Raw genomic sequence first — 19,632 nt, 5'->3', positions numbered from 1 at the left:
CCGCCCGCCCCCGCCTCCTCTCCCCCCGCCCCTCCGGCTCCGGTGTCCCTCCCGGTGCCGCGCACTGACCTGTGACACTGGCCTGGGCCACCCGCTGGACGATGGCCTTCATGGCGGCGCGGCGCGGGCCCGGCGCGGGGAGGTGGCAGCGCTAGGCGACGGCGGCCGCCCCCTGCTGGCCCGCGCAGCGCAGCGCCCCCTGGCGGATGGGAGGTACCGCCGCAGGGCTGGAGCGGCGGGCCTTCGCCGGTACGGGCGGTGCCTGTAGAGAGGCAGCCTCTATGGAAACGGGGCTGCGTACAGACCGAATTCGTACAGAATGGTGCAGAGGGGCTCCTTTCCTCTGAAGGTGGAGCCTTTCAATTTTTTTTTAAATGATTTTTTCAGCAGTACCTATAGAAAAAACAACTGGAGGTACCAGCGCACCCATACCATTCCCTTCCACAGGAATGAGGCGTCCAGAGGTACCATGGAAACTGGCAGCTTCCTTCTGAAGGGAGGCAGCGCCTGCAGGGACTGGGAGAAGCCCCTGAAAAGGAATTATGTCCACAAAGACTGGGGGAAACCGTATAGAAAGGAAAGCTACAGTCACAGCAGGGAGACGGCACCCTAGAAGGGGAGGCAGCATGTATTACAATCTTATAAAGCGACAGCAGCTCTAAGAGCAGCTACAGAAAGGAGATTTAGCAAACTGAGGGGAAGGGGGTATAAGGATAGTAGCCATACATCAGGGGACAAAGCTGTATACCCTGTCTGCTTCTTTTTGAAGGATGACAACAACTCTTACACCTCAAAGATTAAACTACATTCCTTGCCGCTTAATAATTCTTTAATGTTTTATTTTGGACCCAATGGGTTGAGAGAGCAGCTTATGCACAGCAGCCCCTATGCTGGGAAACCTTCACAAAGTGAAGGGCACCTGGCAGCCCCCTGAGCAGCACTCCAGCTCACCACCATCTCACAAGACTCCACAGAACCTAGTTTACATTTAATAATTTGAGTACACGTGCAAAGAACAGCATTGATGTGAAGAGACAAGAAAGCCTGCGAGTTTTGCAAAGGAATTTCGGACAGGGATTTCTGTTGTTTTGTTTCAACAATGTGACAGACCGACAGCATGGCGCCAGATGACAGGACCACATCCTCAGGCTCTCCTGCACAGCACAACGTTCCTCGTTCCGCGTCCCTGACGGCTCAGTTCTCAGAGGGGGGAGTACTACTGCTGGGAGTAAAATACGCTGTCATACGCCGGAGCAGCCGCGTGAGAGGAGGCAATTCCTTGTGGTACGTCATTACCGTGGTGACGTTTAACCCCATGGGTTTACTTGCAATCACCACATCTCTAGAGTACTCTTCGTTCGCCTTGTCATCACTTTCATCTTCTAACGAACGGGGAAAGAAAATGAAACGAAACGAAACAACTTCGCATTAAAACGCGCCATCCTTTCCTCGGGCCAATGCAGCAGCCACAGATACGATCAGACTCCCCGCCATCTTCTCCGCCCAGCGCGCCCGCCCACCTCAGCCAGGCCCCGCCCCCTGCCGGCCCCTCAGCCCACCTCTCCCCTCCCGCCCCAGCCCCGCCCCGCGGTGGCGATTTGAGGCGCCGTGCTCGGGCTCCGAAGGCCGCACCGGCCCCGTACCGTGCCCGCCGCCGCTGCTGTAGCTGTAGTGCAGCACGCCCCCCAGCACGGTCCAGCCGCCTATCGAGTACAGCAGCGCCGACCGCATGTTCCACAGCGCCGCCCGCATCGCCCCCAGTAACTCCCGTGCGCGGGGCAGCCGCTACGCGCATGCACCCTGGCTGGGGGGAGGAAAGGGAGGGGCCGAAAGATGACGGTGGTGTGCGCGCGCAGCCGCGCACGCGCTAAAGCTGAGGGGCGGGAGCGGAAGATGGCGGCGCGCGGAGACCTCGGCCTTACCGGGAACCAGAAGTTGCCCGCCGGCAGGGTGCTGCACGCCGACCTCCAGCCCCGCTGCTCTGCTTCAGAAGTGTTCCGCACTGTATTTTCTTCACGTCCCTCTTTGTTTCCACGTGAAACTTCAGATCCGCGACTGAAACCATGTGTTAGAGAGCAGCGAGTGGCATTATTTGTAGCAGTTGGTACCTCCCCTGGTGGTGTGTTTTCAAAAACGCACATACAGCTCAATGGGGGTCAGCACTCAGTATTAATGCTTTTCTTATCCAGTTTTATTTTCCATTAATTCAGCCCCTGGTTGCCTAAAGCCACCACTTCAGACCACAGATCATTACATATTAAGCTAAGGCTGCAAAGATCTACACCGGATAAAACATACTTTGGCTCCCGATACAGTATGAGAAAATAGCATAAACAATAGAGGTAAAAAGGAGTACAAATAAATTAATATCTAGAAGGGCAAAGTACTAAGCTCTCCCCACGTATTTATTTAATACTTAAAAACCTTAGTCTAAAAGGAAATGTAAATAAATCGTTCCGCTTCCATCGTCACCGTGATGTATGTCACTGCCGTTTTTGCTGCTGGGTTCAATCAAGTCACGCTGCACTGGAGACCGCCAGCTTCTTGAGGTGGTCCATGAACACCTGCAGACTGACATCATCCGTCAGGATTGGGGCTCCTGATTCCTGCAAAGAAATTAAGGAAATAGATAATGAGCGTGAAATAGCGCTGCTGGCCCTGGGGACTAAGCAAAAGCAAAGCAAATGTCAGCACTAAGCTAACTGCCTGCTAAACCTTTTCCCCTTGAAGGGTAGTCTGCTAGTTGACAATATCTTTGAATGCCACCTGCACTGTTGCAGAAAAGTCTCTTCCTTCTAACGCATTAGGAAGGTTTCTGCTCAAGGCTCTATGGAAACAAGGCAGAAGACATTAAAAACTATTATTGATAGAAAAATCAGATCTATACGTATCTGTATGCTAGTTACAGAAAACTAAATACACTAACTATGGACTAAGAGCTTTTACATCAGATTTGTAGCAGAAGGCAAATATAATTTCCACATCAGCTCATCTAAAACCTGTAAGAGTTTCTCTATCAGCTGCTTCCATCAGTAGCAGCCACAAAATACATTCTCCTTGTCTACCTGTGCACTACTTAGGTAACTTGGTTACAGGAAAGATGACAGAGACAAAAGCACTGCTGCTGGAAACCACTCATCTCCTGCTGTCATCAGGCTGCTGAGGTACTGGGCTGTTCTGCAGCACCTCTACTAGGACAGCCACCCTTTAGAAAAAGCAAAAAAAAACAAAAAACCATATCACAATATGCTGAAAACCTGGGGGAAATTCCATCCAAGAACAGAAGCAGACGTTTCATCATGTCCAGGCTTGAAAACTTTATTCTGAACATAGTGTAATCTAGTGCTCACCACCAGAACTCTTTATCTCGATAACCATGGACTTCAATTATCAGGATGAGTAAGAATTTAAGCTGCCTAAGACTTACAAACCTATCCACTCGGCTGTCTTTTAAAATGCTACAGCTATTACAATGTCATACAGTAATTTCATCACAGATCAACTGGTGCACAGAAATAACCTTGTTTCCTTGTATTCCAAAGCACTATTTCAAAGTTTTTCAAAGCCAACCATGTATGTCTTGCAAAAAGCTGTTAGAGCAGGACAAATACAACACACTCCCAGTCTGAGGCCAAATACTATGAGATAAAATGGGACACCAACTATGCAGACAATTATTTGAATGTACGTTTTACCGTATTCCCAAACACAAGTGGCTCTTCCATTGCTTACCTGTCCCCATGCATAGAGGTTATTGTGGGTCTGAGAAGGGTTCACTTTAGACAACAGGAATCGAGCCTATAAAGACAAAATGTGGGAAAAACATTTTTGCAGTATGATAGAAATGTCAGCTCCCCTAACACTTATCTCCTCAGACACATGACTGGTGATGTTTGCCTGCTTTTACAAGGAAAATACTTCTTTAACTGAAACAAGTTTCTGAGTTCAGAAAGAGCTTTGTTTCATAAACAATTTCACTGGACTTAAAAACAAGAATCTGCTTACTTTTAATGGCAATACTCTGAAAGGATAAATGTTTGGGAAAGATTTTACCACACAGCTGTGACTCCCATGGAACAGACAACAGTACTACTACAATGTGTTACAGTTTTACAAACTGTTTTGAAAGAAATAACGTTAAGGAACATCACATAGCAGAATGAGATTGAGGAAGAAACCTGGGAGGAGGAAAAGGAGGAATCAAGTTAAAAAAGTCAGGGTATGCTGCTGTTATCTCAAAAAGAGAGAGAGAATCTGAATGCATTCCTTTCCCTGCTGTTATTCTTGAGTTAGTTGGTGGTGGCAGATTTCTATGAGAAAACTCTCTGCCCTCCATTTCAAAACTGTACCATCACCTTTTAAGTTTCTCCAAGTGCTCTCCTATAGCAAGCAATGCTTGTCAAGCAGGGCAGCTCTAGTTTCATGCAACATGGACATGGCATCAGCAATTTCACTTTGATAGTAAACCCTTTTCCTTACATCAGAAAAGTGGTTAGTTGAGAATCAGGGCAACATGCTTACATTAATAGTTTAGTTTTGGAGCACCAATTCCTGCCTCTCCACTTCTACAAACAACAGGCTAGCAATAGACACACACTGAACTACTGTAATTCCAGGAAGTCAAAATAGAGACCATTTTATATTCTCACCTGGCATGTAAGAATGAAAGAGCAGATGTTCAAACATTCAGCATGACTGACTGCCCTTGCCAACTAACTGCACTCCCTGCCTCAGGAAGTTTAGGTACACAGCAAAACTATTCACTTCCCACCACTCAAGGAATATAAAGATATTTACACTGGCTTTTTTTTTCCCCTTCTCTTTCCATCCTCAGAAGTCAAAAACACATGCAAGGAGCAATTGGCCTATTAAAAGACATGGATACATTCAGAACTCATGGGAAAATATACAAACTCTTACTTTTAAGAGCTAAATAACCACTGTGTTTAACTTACAGAACTGTTTACTTAGTAAAGCAAGAAAAGACTGATATTTGCATTGTTCAACAGAGAAGGTTTTTGGATAAACCTCCTTACCTGGCTGCCCCCATGTTCAGTGTGGACATAACGTGGCATTGGGAATCTGGTCTGCAGGATTTCCTGGGCATCATCCAATGGAGCCTGCAGTAGGTGCTTGAAGTTTTCATATTCAGGCATGTCTTGGTAACCAGCTTTCTGCCACTGTGCAATAGTCTGTTCACAGGGACAGGGAGGAAATGAAGAGATTGCAGAGATGTCGACAGGCCTCCCCTTAACCAGCACATCTTAAGGTAGCAGAACATTACGTGCATTTCTGCTTACACAGAGCAGGACAAACACATGCTTTCACTATTCTGTCAATAGTATTGTTTAGTTTCTGTCTGTTCCTTAAGAACATGCACTAAACACAGAATTGGGTAGCAGGCTGTGCAGTACAAGAGCCGATTGTTCAAAGTGAACTTCAAGCCATTATGCTTCTGCTTACCTCAACTTAAAAGCGTAAAGTATTTATAAATCAGTGACATTCCAAACCTGATTTGGTCTTAAGTGGAACAGTCTTTGCCTGACATTCTTTTCAAGGTCCATACATAGTTTATAGTTTCACTTGCAGTTCATAATTTAACATTTCCACTGTCTAATTTTACCCAGTTGAGTCTCTTGCTTCCCAACAGTTGAGGTAGGTAGGCACTGCTTAAAGTAACCTGTGAAGGCTTATTGTCACTACTGACTCCACCATACAACTCCTGTTTGTGTGGACTGTGCATCACCGCAGGCCACCACGCCAAACTTTAAGCATTCTAGTAACAGTCATAAAAAGTCAGTAGCTCAGTTCAAAAATAAAGAGAAGAGTTAAAACACCTCTCCAAAAAAATCACTAACAGGAAGGTGAGACCATAAGCCAAGCTGAGCTTATTTAAATTTCAATTTGATGTCATGTTTAGGTAGAAAAAAATTGCATGAAAGGTACTCCCCAGACAAGACTGAAAAGAATCTGAGAGGGAAAAAAAGCATCAAATAAAAGGGATATTTCTAGAGAAGGAAGAGAGAAGCAAGTCAGCTTCACCCTCCTCTACATCACAACTTCTTTAGAGTGTGAGATGTTTCTATCATCCAGCTGCAGTAGCTTAGTGCTCCCTTACAAAACCGGTTGGATTCCAACACAGATCTACAGGTCTTCATACTGAAAAGGCACTGGAAAGCCAAGGCTTTAGATATTGATCTAAATATCTATGCACGGGCACAGCTGTAAAGAACAGCCAGTACTTAAAAAGCAGAAGCTTTTAGTTTCTTTTAACTTTTTCAGTTCGCAAGCTAACTCGATGGCTATTTCTCACAGCAGAACATATGCTTAACTACTCCAGTAGGATTTTTATCCATTACAAATGCATGGGAACAGGCATAACGATGCCATTATGCCAAGGGTAAGTTTTGCAAGTGGTTCATTGCATACTAACAGTAGCATTATTTGCATGCATGGCAGGAGGAGGAGAGTTCAGAGAATACATCTCACCGTACCTCACCAAGGTAGATAACTATCTGGAAGAAAGTGTCCATCAGTAGGATTCTGTCAGGAAGAATGCTGCTGCTGTCCAAAAGCACTGGCTATGGAAAATAAAGGTCAATCATTAAAACCTCAAAACTGTATTAACCTTACAGTTCAGCTGTAAGGAGGAATGTTGTGTCTGTCAAGAGCTGCTGTTCATGTGAATGTTTCAGAGAACCACCAGCCTCCTGTGGCATCACTGAATCAAGCAGCAAGTCCTCAGCTACTGTATGAAATACAGTATGTGAGAAAGCAATTTCTATGGCTTTCAAGTTTAATGATCTTGAGAAGCCAAGAAAAATAAGAAATTTAATACATACACTCAGGCAAATGCTGCCAGAAAGGTTTTATAGTGTTTCTGCAGCAGCTTCTGCGTTTCCTTCCTGCCAGATGCACTGCAGTCAACATAAATTAATAACGTCTGTATAGCAGTTGAATGTTGCTTCTTAAACAGCTGAAAACAAGCAGCTGGACTCATTCAATCTCTAGAGGCCCCTTCCAACCCCTACAATGCTGTGCTAATGACCTGGAAGGGCAGAGGCTTGCTGACTTATGTGGTGGAGATGGCAGCCACTGGCAGAGAAGCAGCAGCACTGCTGAACTGCCAAGATGCCAGATATGGCATTAGCTTTTTGGGGCTTCTTTTTTTAGGCATGTATGTGTTTTTTAAAAGCCCAGCTGAAAGTATAATGTACATGCTAAGAGTAAGTCTACTGAAAATATAACTTGTATTGTACAATGCACCATCTCACCCCTTAGTAATTACTTTAACTAAGAAAAACAAAGTAAGAAGCTTTTTAATGAACTACTGTTATCCCAACTGCATGCTCTTTACTTTGCATTGATTCACCTCTCTGTTAAACACAGACTTACCTCAGGAGGTCCGTGGAAAGAATAAGCATAAAGGATGGGCTGAATCATAATGAGAGACTGAGTGAGATCTTGCCTAGCAAAGTGGTGACGGTAATAAGAAGATTCATCTGGACTGTTATTGAAGACCTGCAGGAATGGGGAGCGTCGCAAATGGAACATGAACTGCATCAGAAAGATGAGAAGTGTGAGTTGCCAAAGCTTCTGCACCTTGCAAACAGCAAATCCCCTGAAAAAAGTCTCCCACTGAACTCCTCAGAGTTCTTAACTTATCAGCTTTTTCTAACACTGAACTACAGGACCACCCGACAAATTCAAAAAGCACCTGCTCCTTCCCTCACAAATCCCATTGATGGTACAAGGTGCTTTACCATCATTCACCCTTGCAAACTTTTCCCATAGCTGCAAGAAGGTTCTTACCTGGGGATACAAAGAAAATGATTCCGACAATCTGAAGGAGTTGGGATCATCTTTGTTGTATTGTCCAAATTTCTGACACTGTTGGAAGCAAAATGCAAACTTTGTTTATATCTCCCTGAGAATCAACTTTTTTTTTTGAATGAGTTTTGTATGTTTTCAAACAGAGCAAACAAATCATGAACGTGGCAGCAAGAACTTAACAGGTCAGTAGCTTCTGTATCTTACTGGAGTGACAATGACAATTCAATCATCTTATCATTTTAGGTAAATAAAAATCTTCTATTTTGAATCCAGATTCAAAGTTATTTAAGAATGAAATAGTGCTTCCAGTACCACCCATTTTTTTCCACTGGATCATCATCATACTTAATGTTCTTTGTACACTACGAAACACTTCTGTACCATCTCCTACTTCCTTCTAAAGCAACAGCACTAGATGCTTCACTGAAAGCAAGCAGTTGGTGAATGGTTTATGGGCTGTTTTGGCCTGGTTCCATGACCAGCAGGGTGATCTTTATCAATTTCCTTATAAATTTAAAAAATTTGTATCAACCACAAATGAGTCCACAAGCATTTCAGGATGCAGTATGTGTTTCAGTGCTCAAATTTTTATTTGATATTGTCTCTTTTTTTCCAGCATCTGATGTGCCTGTGTGTGATGTTATGCTCTGTATAGTTACCTAGCACATAACTGAAGAAACTGGAATTCTGACAGGATATAAAAAATAATTATAGTAAATCACAGTAACTGTGATCAAATGTTGGAACAGGCTACCAAGAAACAAGACAAATTCCATCCGTGGAGATCATACAAACTCACCTGAACAAGACCCACAGCATCTAACTGTAACATGAAACTAGCCCTGCTTACGCAGAGTGTTGAGACCTGCAGAGGTCCCTTCCCACCTGTGTGATCATTTTACTATTACGTCTTCAATCTCAAGGTTTAACTCTTTCACCATGATGGGATGCTTACCTATCCCATCACCAACTCACTGATCATACAGCCTTCATAGTTATCACATACTATGAGACCACAATCAGAGCACAAATGAAGTGAGTCAGACTGGAAAAAGAATGGTGTTTTCATCCCAAGAGATCGTTTTAACTGAAAATTAAATGATGCACTCCATCAGTCTTACCAGTCTGATCAGCTGTCTGTCCAGCCATCGCAGCACATCAGGTCCCTCCTCAGACTCAGCTCTGTACACTCCCAGCCGTGCCATCAGCACAGCAGCTGCTTCCTGGTCAAATGCAGCTTCTATGTGCTGGAGCTGACTTTGTGCATCTGCCCAGCTAAAGGATTAGTAAAGGGTTAGTGCAAAATCTGTCATCAGCAAAACCCAATCCACATTTTTCCCCCATGCCAAATATTCTGTGGCCAATGAATGTAATAAAAAGCTAAAACAATACCAGCACAGACAGTGGCTTCCATTTCTGCAATTCTGCCAAAGAACCAGCACGAGGTACTTACTTTCTGGCTATGGTGGTGACACGAATGCGTTTCTGTGTGCTGGAGTGTTGATACTGGGTGACAAACTGTACTGCCCCTCGGCCTCCCTGAGGTATTGGTGCATTGTGCTGCAAATTAAACAAGGAAAGCCTTCAACATAGGCTGGCTTTGTATACAACAGAGACAAATCCAGGGCATCTGCTGAACAGAGTTAAGTTCAAGCTTGAAACGGACCATGGAGGAGACATGCATCTGTTAATGTTGTGTTTTATAAGAGCCTTCAAAGCCAAGTGGTTCTGGGTGCATTTTTAATTCCATACCTGACACTTATCAGCTTACAAATATGCAAACAAGCCCTATGAATATTACTTTGGCACAAAACATTTACCTACTCTGCAACCACCCATTCACAACACAAGAGATGCCTTGGACTTCCTGGTCCTGTTACAAACAGTTGGTATATAAAAATGAAGACAAAAAAAGAAAAGCCAGGGCTGACCTGATTTACCACTTCAAAGTAAATGGCCAGAGTTGTGCAGGGATCCAGACCACAAATTTTCCACTGAGATGTTCCTCCAATTCCAAGTTCCTGCATAGAATTGAAAAGAAAACAGCGTTTTAGTACTTGGCAGTAGTTAAGGTCAGCTCATGTTAAATTCTGATCAGATACACGAGGCAACCTTCCAGCATTTCTTATCTTCAGGATGTGGATTAAGTTACTGAGGGTAATACAGTTAGAAGGCAGCTTTATGGGACAAGAGGTCAGTCCAACAAGCTCTGCCTTTTCTCACATTCTATCTAAGCTCTAGGTTTCGACAGAAATTTTGCACCCTTTGTTTCCTACTTAACATAGTTGTTCTTTTCATGTTGAAAACGTACATTTTCAGAAACACACGGTCCTTTCACATTCAGGGATACACACGGTCCAATAGCACCTGCAATTTTCAGCTCTCTGGATGTCTAGAACAAGACAAAAATAGTTGTTAAAAAAAAATATATCAAGTTAGTCAAATAGAACACATAGACTAAATCAGATGCTCAGCTTTGATCAGAAAGTGATTATGCAAGGCTGCCAAGGAAAGCATCCTTGAGTACATTATCAAGGTAACCTACTGCCTTAGTTGGTGAACGTAAGCTCAGTTGTTGGTTTTTTTAAACCACAAATTTAATAAACTTTTAAATAAAAAATGCCTTCACTCATTCCAATATGATGCTTTTTCCAAAGAAGGCAATACAGCTGACCTCAAAGATGTAGAATTTTCTACACAGATACCTAGAAAACTTTTCCAATCAGCAGCACTCGCACTTCTAAGTTAATGTCAGCTAATTAAACTAATCTCTCACCTTCACTTCCAAATTTGCACCAAAAGCCATCCGAAATTCCCCACTGAGCCCTTTGTTGAATACCCGCTGGAAGGTCTGCTTGAAGAGAGAAGTGTTGAAGGAATCTCCCATCACCATGTGTCCTCTGAGAAGGAAAAAAAAAACCCACACAAGGTAACTGAAACAATTGAGAACTAGAAGCATATCACAAGGACACAACCCCTCCAACTCTCATGCATGCAAATACAGGCAGAAACTGTTTTGAAGCATGCCTTTGCATAGGTAGAATTCGCATTAGGGAATGTAGATTCATGGATGCCTCCAAAGCCAGACAAGTTAGTGCTCCATTTCTGCCAGCTTGCTTTCTCAGCTATATTTCTTGTCATCCTTTCAGCTGCCTTAAAAATGCTCCTGTTTCCACTGGTTACAAACACCCGTACCCAAAAGAGAGCCTTGCTCAGCCTGCTTCCCCTAAGAAAGCAAAATGAGCTGTTAAGCATGAGAAAATCTGGCCAACACAATGAAAGCAACTACCCACCATGCCTGAAGCTCTGCTACTCTGATGGCACTTCAGTCACGCACACACAACAGAGGGGATCTATGTCCCACCAGCTCTGCAAAGGGTACTTGCTACTTCCCAGGGCATTTGAAGGTGACAGAAGGCATTTGCAAGACATGTTGCATCATGCTTTAGAATACCTTTCTCCAAAGCAGGACACTGAGTTTTCTACCAGCAGTGTTAACTCTTACGCTACTTTGAGGCTTCAGAAATGCGGACTGGGATCGGGGGAGGTTTGCCATGTAACTCCTGGCAAATTCAAACCACAATTTAGAATAAATGACAAAAATCTCACCCTTTTGCACTCATAGAAAACTAACTGCTTTTCAAACTGTTCTCCCCCTCCAAAAAAAATAAAAGTACCACCTTTGTGTTTCCTGTTACAGACATACCCAGTGAGGTTTGCACAACATTTCATCTCTAGCAGTCCAGTCTGATCCAGGGCGCAGGCGTAGATATCAATGCAGTGACCATTGGTGGCAGTGCGATTGGCCAGAGTCTCATAGTGCTGGGGAGAACAGACAACACACATAATATTTAGGAATATTTAGGATGCTGCATCAGGCAATTTTTCCTCTGCTCTCCAGCTGAAGTCAACACACTGATGCACAAAGCACAAATGACGCCGTTGCCAGTGCTGCAAAAGTAAGGAGCTGTCTGCTTGAACAGAATTCTTCCTCCTAGGATGTTTGCCTATGGATAAACTTGAGCTGCAAGTTGCAAGTGTAGAGAAGACACGAATTGCTACCATCATACAAGCACAGGCTCTTTGTGATAGAAACCTAAAGATTTTTAGGTGATAGTTAAGAGGACAGGTATCACAGTACTTCCTCTATGCTGACAGGCACATTTCATACCTAATATTTTAACTATTATTTCACATGTCAAGAGAAAAAGGAGCCTTTCTGGAAATCACCAGTTCTTGGAGTACAGGCTTGTTTTTTTCCCCTTTCCAGAACAAGCTAAAAGGACCTCTACTCACCACCAGCTGGACGAGAGCACTGAAATATTTCCGTCTCTGAGAAGGCACAAGACCATACTTGGAGAAGCAACTAACAGTAAGACTCTCATCCATCCTTTGACCATTCTCATAGCTTAACACACAGAAAGGCTCATGCATTTTATGAGCAGCTATGCAAATATCTGGACAGACTGATTCTATACCAAGAAAATAAGACTTCTGTTACCTACAGAAGAATACTGGAAGCTGCCTACATAGGCTCAGTCATCTCCTTCCTCCCATCCCCACTCTGTATTCCACCACTCACATTTCTTTAAACACCCCTTGCCACACAACAAACCTAAGCTGTTCTGCGTGCTTTCTCCTCCAGCTGACACCAGCACCTACCTTGGTGGCCTTCTTCATGAACCTCGCGTTGTCCTTCTCTATGTCATGCCAAGAACGAATGGGTGTTTTCAATTCATCTCCCACCACCATGCCTGGTCCTTGCGTTGGTGGACCGCCTGTAAATAGCATTATTCTCGCTCCTGTGTTTGGAAATGTGCCCTGAAATAAAAATACAGTCTTACATTAGAACTCAGGGAAAAAGATGTTTAAAAGAACAACGTTTTCTTCAGAGAGGAATCTGTACATTATTCTGCAATACCATCAGGGACCTGCCTCTGTTACAGGCAGACCTGAGAAACAGCAACACGTTTCCTGACAGGCACCCTCTAGTTTAGACTCAAACTACAACAATCTTCACTACAGGAGGTAGTATTCTTTTTACTTCCACCTTAGATGACCCTTGCAAAAACAAACAAACAAAAAGAATCAGAGTACATACAATCACCTTCACATGGCAATATATGTAAGGATCAGAAGCCTTTAAACACCTGCACCTTTTACACAGTTTACAGTTAAATACAAATTCCTAGTTCACTCAACATCAGCTGGAACTCATGCCGGACATCAAGCAAAGACAAAATGCACCACTGCACTTCAATGTGACTGGGCTGCAAACCAATCTGCACTGAAACCTGTATACGTTTCAGCACATACTGCCGGGTGCTTGCTTTGCCCAGCTCATCCCTAACAAGCAGGTGCAATAAAAGTACCTCTAGCAAGCCAACAGCAATCGAAAGAGCTACTCCAGTGGAACGTAAAGGCCTCTTTCCCTGGGTCACTGGCCACGGGTCCCTTTGAAGTTCTCCAAGGAGATCTGTTAAATTCATGTCAATCTTCTGTACTGGCTGCAGGAACCTGAAAAATTGAAATGAAATGTTTTCCCGCTATAAGTGTGCCTCTGTTCCTAGCACACTTTAATTACACTGGAAGAGTTATCAGAAGCAAAACATTACACAACACATTCCTTTATGTCCAGACTTTCCAAGCTAAGAGGCCTGTGCAAAGTAACAAAATTGATCAAAGGAACCAACAGGAACTGACAAGAAGGCAAAAAACACTCAAAGCACAGAAAAGGACTTCAGTACTGATTTAATCTACCAAAAGGTAAATGAGCTGCCATGGAAAAAGAGGAGCTGAGAATAAAAACAAACAACTGCATCCAACAGAGGCAAATATGGCTTCACAGTTCAGGGGTCACCGCCTGCCTACCAACTGTTGCGTTTTGTGTCTGGTTTCTGTTTTTTTTTTGACTCATTCAAGCAAGGCTCAAAGGATTGGTACTCATAAACAAGGGCCCCATTAGGTGCTCAACCAAAAAGGCCCCTGCTCTAAACATGTTCGACCCCTGAACAACATGCTTTCCAAAGACAGCTATGCTATACTTTTCAAGGAGAAATCCAGTTTGAATGGCAATTACATTCCTGTAACTGCAAAATCAAGACGCTAGAGAAGGCTGAAATTGCTCTAGTAAATCTCACCCACTTGTATCACTTGATGCAGGGAAATATCTCTGCCAAGACAATACCATTTGTGTTTTTGTAGGAAAACACCTCTTGGAAAAGCTAGGTTTAGAAGTGTGATCCCAAAGGGTATGAAGCACCCACCCTGCTCTGCTGCTGGTTGTGTTTATGTAGCAACTCACCTGCTTGAAATAACAGGCTGTTCTGGAGCTTGAAGAGGCCTTCCCTGCTGAATGGGGACAGCTGGCCTTGAAAGACCAAGCATATCCTACGGAAAAGAAAAAAAAGGAGGCAGAGGAGACTTCAAAATCGAACACTAGACACCTTTTGCTTTCAAGCAATACAGCCTAAAGCCTGCAACCCTGTAGTAATAAAGACATTAAAAACTGAAATAATGAATATTTGCACTCTCATTAGGAAGACATCAATGGTTCTATTACGTGAGATATAAAAAACTATCTTGAGCACGTTTTCAAAAAATTTACAACAGCAAACAGACAGGAGAGGTGTTGAGAGTGAAATAGCATAAAAATAATTAAGAGCACTGAACCTCCTTTCCTCCCCAAATGCCTGGTGCTTGAAATACCAGCAGTGGTGGCAACAGAGCTAAGAGGAACAAACCACTGGCCTAACAGATGGCAGGACATACCTGTATTTGCTTAGCTGTCAGGTCTTTAGTGCCTCTAAACACGTAGCTCTTAGAAATCCCTTCACAGCTCAGCTCGTGAACCTGGATCATTCTGCCAAATGTGATAAGCCCCACTAGAGCGTCAGCAGGCAGCAGACTTAGGGACATCTGGAGGGACTCCTTCAGGGCCTGCAAGTCCTCCTCTTCCAAGCACGTGTCGACAACATACAGGAAGATCAATGGCGTCTGCGGGCCTCGCTAATATGGAGAGAGATGGATTTATGAGGCTCGTACAGAAGCTAGGTGACACTGTCCAATGACTCCAGACAAAGAATAAAATGAGCCCTATCTCAGGCATCTTACATGAGTGTTACTTATTTCTATTATCCTAAGTACAACGAATATGTACAGAAGATACCACAGAATACAATTCTGGAGACCACAAACTACGAATCATTACCTGCACTATATATTCAATTGTTGAAAACTGAGGCATAAGTTCAGCTGGCTGGTTGACTTCAGATATGCCTGCGTATGCTGGAGGAAACTGAAAAACAGGACCAAAAATTAGGACAAGCTGCAGGGCAGAAATGTAGGGCTCTCCTCTGTAGTACAGAGTCTTATGATGTGTTTATTCGATTCTTTATTTACTACCAACCGCACCAACCTGGTTAACTCATCAGAGACCTGTGCTGCTGCTTTGCTAAGCGCACACAACAGTGGCCAGAACTACTGACAGTTACTCAGCCCAGTGTAAGTTAAGAACAGGACTAAAGCAGCAGCCACATTAGCCAAAACTTGCTTAGTTTTGTCGTTTTAGCCGTGTGACTGTTTCTGATGGTACAAGTCTACCCAAATCGAATAAATGTCATACTCAGGAAGAACAGTAAATGTCATGTACCAAAAACCACAATGGAAGCACACGTGATAAAATGGCTTTTTATCTATTTTCTATATTCTCCATGCTATTAAAGTCACTGGCAAAGCAACTGAAAATAAGCAAGATTTCATATATAACAGACTCATTAGCAAGCACTCTGGCCTGGGTTCAGCAAGAGAAAAGGCTACAAGATGAAATCTAGAGAGGCGAAATTTCTGTCCTGAAATGAAATTTCAGGACATTTCATCCTTTGCACAGTAAGGTCATCAATAAAATGCTTTCTGAAAAGATTAAAATGCTGATTCAACGTACCTGATTTCTCTGAAAACAGAAATTGCAAGCCCAGAGCTTGGCCCGATAGTCAACTTGGCTGCAAGGGAAAGGTGAGGCATTAGTATAGGTATAGGAACAATTTCACAACCTAGCTTCACAGTTGTCTATGCTGATGAGGAAGAATCAGAAAACCAGACGCTTCAACTTTATGGATAGTTTTAGGGATTCTGACTTTTGTTCCAATGCCAGAAAGCCTATTAGCTGAGGCAGTCCTGCTGCTTCCAGGCTTGTTATTGTGAGTGATCACCAACAGACCATCGAAGCTTAGGATGCAGTAAGCAGGTTTGCATCTAATCAGTCCTTCACTACGTTGAAGCTTATCTCAGTCATCTTACTGTTCGTACAGCTACAGCACACGAGTGCTCCAGTCATAGAGCAGCAGAAGCCATTCACTCACATCCTGTACAAACACAGAACAAATTAGCTGTTCTCTGCCCCAACGAGTTTCCTCTCCTCAACTCATTATGATACTACATTGACTGCTAGTACAGTGAAGCCTGACCTTATTCTTCCTTCATGGGTTTGACCTCTTCCTACTTCCTCTTGCTAGTCATTCTGGCTTTTTTTCAGCCCAAAGCTAAGCTCTAAGGAAGTATGACAGTAACATGACTTCATGACAAGATTATTCCTCTTACTTTCTCAGCAAAACTCCAGAGAAAATTGATACTCATACTGGAGATGGCCTATAAAAAAGGGGATGTATAGAAAGCAGAAAATCAAATGAACACCACAGCCCAAAGGATAACACCAGTATAAACAGCATCTTTGTTTAAGTTTCACCATTCACCATAACATTCTCTAGGATGATAACAGGATTGCCCATTTCCATATTATCTCCAGCTGAACAGCCTCCCTGAGGACACATCTCTCATCTCAGGCTCTGGCAGCTCAGCAGAGGGTGCCATTCAACACATCTCACCAGGCATGCAATGCTTTCAACATACTCACTATATCTAGAAGAGGCTACCAAGCACCATGCTGAGAAAAAAAGGGGAATTAGGAATAACCATAATTATTAAGGTTGGAAAAGATCTCTACAATCACTGTGTCCAACCATCAACCCACCTACCCCATGCCCACGAACCATGTCTCTCATTGCCTCTCCACTGTTCTTGAACATCTCTAGGGATGGTGATCCTACCACCTTACTAGGCAGCCTGTGCCAGTGTCTCAGTGCTCTTTCTGAGAAGAAATTTTTTCCTATATCCAACCTGAACTTTCCCTGATGCAACCTGAGACCATTCCCTCTCATCCTATCACCGTTACCTGGGAAAAGAGGCCGACCCCCAATTCAGCATACCCTCCTTTCAGGTAGTTACAGAGTGCAATAAGGTCTTCCCCGAGCCGCCTCTTCTTCAGACTGAACAACCTCAGTTCCCTCAGCTGCTCCCCATTAGACTCATCTCCAGACCCTTGGCAGCTTCACTGCCCTTCTCTTCACGCTTCAGAGTCTCAATGCCTTTCTTGCAGTGAGGAGCCCAGCACTGAACGCAGCACTCGATGCACAGCCTCATCAGAGCTGAGTACAGAGGGACGATGCCCTCCCTGCTCCAGCTGGCTGCACTGTTGCCGATACAAGTCAGGATGCCATTGACATACTTTGCCAGCTGGGCACGCCGCCGCTCGTGTTCAGCCAGCTGTCAGCTCACATCCCCACATCCTTTCCCTCCATGCAGCCCTTCAGCCACTCTGCCCCGAGCCTGTAGCGATGCCAAAACACAGACACCCGGTCATGCTGAACATCAACCAATTGTCCTCAGCCCATCCGCCCAGCCTAGAGACATCAGGCACACCGAAATACAAACCAGACACTCCCCAGCCTCCCCGCCCCCCAGCTCAGAGTTGCATACCAGAGCGGGTTGAGCACGGCCTTGCAGGTGGCCCTGCTGCAGAGCACGGGCTCGTACTGCACGGGCGGCAGGTCCGGGCGCTCCCGCAGCGGGGTCAGCAGGCAGGCCAGAGGCACGACCATCCGCGTAGCCTCCAGCCTGCTGGACGGCCACACGTTCCAGCTGAAGCGCACGCCGTCGCGCTCCTCGTTCTGCTGAATGAACTCCAGGTAGGTCGCCATGGGGCCGCGGCAGCTCCGAGCGCAGAGGGGAAGCCGAAGTCCGACACGCCGCAAATACCAGCCCGCCCTCCTTACGGAACGAAAGGCCGACAAAAGGCTCCAGCGACGTCAGGCCAGTCTGCGAACGGCGCCGTGCCGCAGCTCGCAGCCGATGTTCCCGCTCTTTCCGTCAGTGGCAGCTCGCGGTCCGCACCCGAGCCCCGGCAGCACTCACCCACCCGCACAGCCGCCGCTCTCTCCCGGCAGGCCCCGCGCGGTCAGCAACGCCAGCTCAGCGCTATGGGGCTGCCCTCACACAAGATGGCGGCACCCGCACGACCCGCCTCCCGCTCTTCCACCGCCATCTTGGTTAAGGGCACTCCGCGCGCCGTCCTGCATGACACTAACAAACGTGGCGGCGCGGCTTCAGGGAAGCCACGTTAACTATGGGCGAATGGAGAGAAAAGGCGCCCCCACCAGACATGGCGGGGAGGCTTCAGCGGGTGGAAGTGGAAGAGGCGGGGATGACGTGTCTGCCGTTGCGGCTGCGTGCAATGGCGCCGCGCCGGAAGCGTGCTCACAGAGTGGCGGGCTCGTGCTAGCTCACGTAATGGTGTGTGTGCGGTGTGGTACATTGGCTAAGCGCGGCCCTGAGAACAGCGACAAACAGGCGTGCTTCCCGTCTGGATGAAGGGATTTAAGAACGGGTTTCAAGGCTTCCAAAAATTGATAATTTGGGAGTATATTTTCGACATAAATACATCACTTGCAAATTCTCAAATGGAACGTCAGACATTAAACTCACAAATCTGACTGTGGCTCTCTACCACACCTTCATAACCCCTCCTCACCAGAGAGAAATACCCCTCCTTTCACAGTCACGCCTTACCCTGTCACCGCTTTCTGGCAGTAAGCACAACCATGAGCAGCTGTCAAGGGTGAAGCACAGGAATCATTTCATCCAAAATCTCTGACTGACACCTGAGTCAGAACTCACTGAGAACTGCAATCCCTGCCACCAAACCCCACTGCTGTGTCCGTGTCACAAAAAAAGTCACGTATCTCACTGGCGCTCATTTTTTTTTCCATGTTCTTATAAAAAATATATAATTAAAAGTTTTGTTGCTTATATACATATAAGTGTATAAGCACTGAAAGTAATGCCTCCCATTTATTTCCATGAAAACTACAACAAAGAGCACAATGACACTATTTAATAGAGCAAATCCTCAGCTACATAACACTATTTTTCAACAGTCACCTCCATTAGCTGCATCACACAGTGATGCCAGCTGATGTCACTGTCACCACCGCTGAAACACACCACCCACCGCCTCACTGTGCTCACATCTGCTGTCTGGTCTCCTGAAATGCTCAACAAGTATCAATGAATATCAGTGGGTACCATTTTCTCCACGTACAGGCATTCAGTTCCACACCTTTGCTCCATATGCACTTCCATAACAGACGCCATTGTGTCAGACTGCCCTTGTGCTGCCATCACACAGCAACAACATGTAACGGGATACTGATGGGAAGGTTCAACCTCTACCACCATAACATCATCTGCCTCTGATTTTGTGGACCAAAATATAAGACAGGAGGCATTACATTCAGAGCAATCCTCATATTTTTATATGCAGCCCAAGACAACTCCCCTTCACTCCACAAGGCCCAGGCAAGCTAACTGGTTGGACACCCATAGCCTAAGAGCTCTCTTTTCAGAGTCTCAGAACAGCCATACCCGGGTGAGGCAGAAGATGGCACTCAAACAGCATCAGGTAAA

At 45.0% G+C, this 19,632-nt stretch overlaps 2 protein-coding genes across 3 annotated transcripts in view; both read right to left on the bottom strand.

Annotated features, from left to right (window-relative positions):
• Window positions 1-150, bottom strand: part of DTD1 (D-aminoacyl-tRNA deacylase 1) — a 13,027-nt gene extending 12,877 nt beyond the window's left edge. Inside the window, exon 1 of the mRNA XM_042878619.1 lies at window positions 70-150. Coding sequence (XP_042734553.1) covers window positions 70-112 — 43 coding nt within the window. The 5' untranslated portion in view covers window positions 113-150. The remainder of the gene's footprint in view (window positions 1-69) is intronic.
• A 2,019-nt stretch (window positions 151-2,169) lies between these two features.
• On the bottom strand, window positions 2,170-18,106 carry SEC23B (SEC23 homolog B, COPII coat complex component). 2 transcript variants are annotated; one of them, XM_042891182.1, is made up of 19 exons: window positions 17,647-18,105; window positions 15,776-15,833; window positions 15,044-15,130; window positions 14,605-14,841; window positions 14,138-14,223; window positions 13,206-13,350; window positions 12,496-12,654; window positions 11,540-11,655; window positions 10,610-10,733; window positions 10,145-10,225; window positions 9,765-9,854; window positions 9,287-9,393; window positions 8,955-9,108; window positions 7,813-7,890; window positions 7,396-7,557; window positions 6,495-6,581; window positions 5,037-5,192; window positions 3,733-3,798; window positions 2,170-2,606 (listed from the first exon to the last, which is right to left on the bottom strand). In XM_042891182.1, the coding sequence occupies exons 1-19, from the start codon at window positions 17,865-17,867 to the stop codon at window positions 2,517-2,519; spliced, it is 2,304 nt and encodes a 767-aa protein (XP_042747116.1). In that variant the 5' UTR covers window positions 17,868-18,105; the 3' UTR covers window positions 2,170-2,516. The 2 variants fall into 2 exon arrangements, with proteins under 2 accessions (XP_042747116.1, XP_042747125.1); XM_042891191.1 differs by lacking the exon at window positions 2,170-2,606 and adding an exon at window positions 2,613-3,205 and having other exon boundaries at window positions 17,647-18,106.
• Window positions 18,107-19,632: the final 1,526 nt, after the last annotated feature.

The sequence above is a fragment of the Lagopus leucura genome, unplaced genomic scaffold (assembly GCF_019238085.1).
Source record: "Lagopus leucura isolate 7727_CA_CO unplaced genomic scaffold, USGS_WTPT01 Super-Scaffold_73, whole genome shotgun sequence".
NCBI lineage: Eukaryota > Metazoa > Chordata > Aves > Galliformes > Phasianidae > Lagopus > Lagopus leucura.
The sequence above is the reverse complement of the archived record's forward strand: the minus strand, read 5'-3'. Positions and strand labels throughout refer to the sequence as shown.

What these genes read in the sequence shown, in the direction of transcription:
- SEC23B (XM_042891182.1), bottom strand. Translation starts at nt 17,867, where the DNA reads ATGGCGACCTACCTGGAGTTCATTCAGCAGAACGAGGAGCGCGACGGC. An exon ending in CAGCCTGTTATTTCAAGCAG is followed by an intron (nt 13,351 to 14,137) that starts GTGAGTTGCTAC and finishes TCAATTTTTCAG; the next exon opens with GTTCCTGCAGCCAGTACAGA. An exon ending in TCATGAAGAAGGCCACCAAG is followed by an intron (nt 11,656 to 12,495) that starts GTAGGTGCTGGT and finishes TGTTCTCCCCAG; the next exon opens with CACTATGAGACTCTGGCCAA.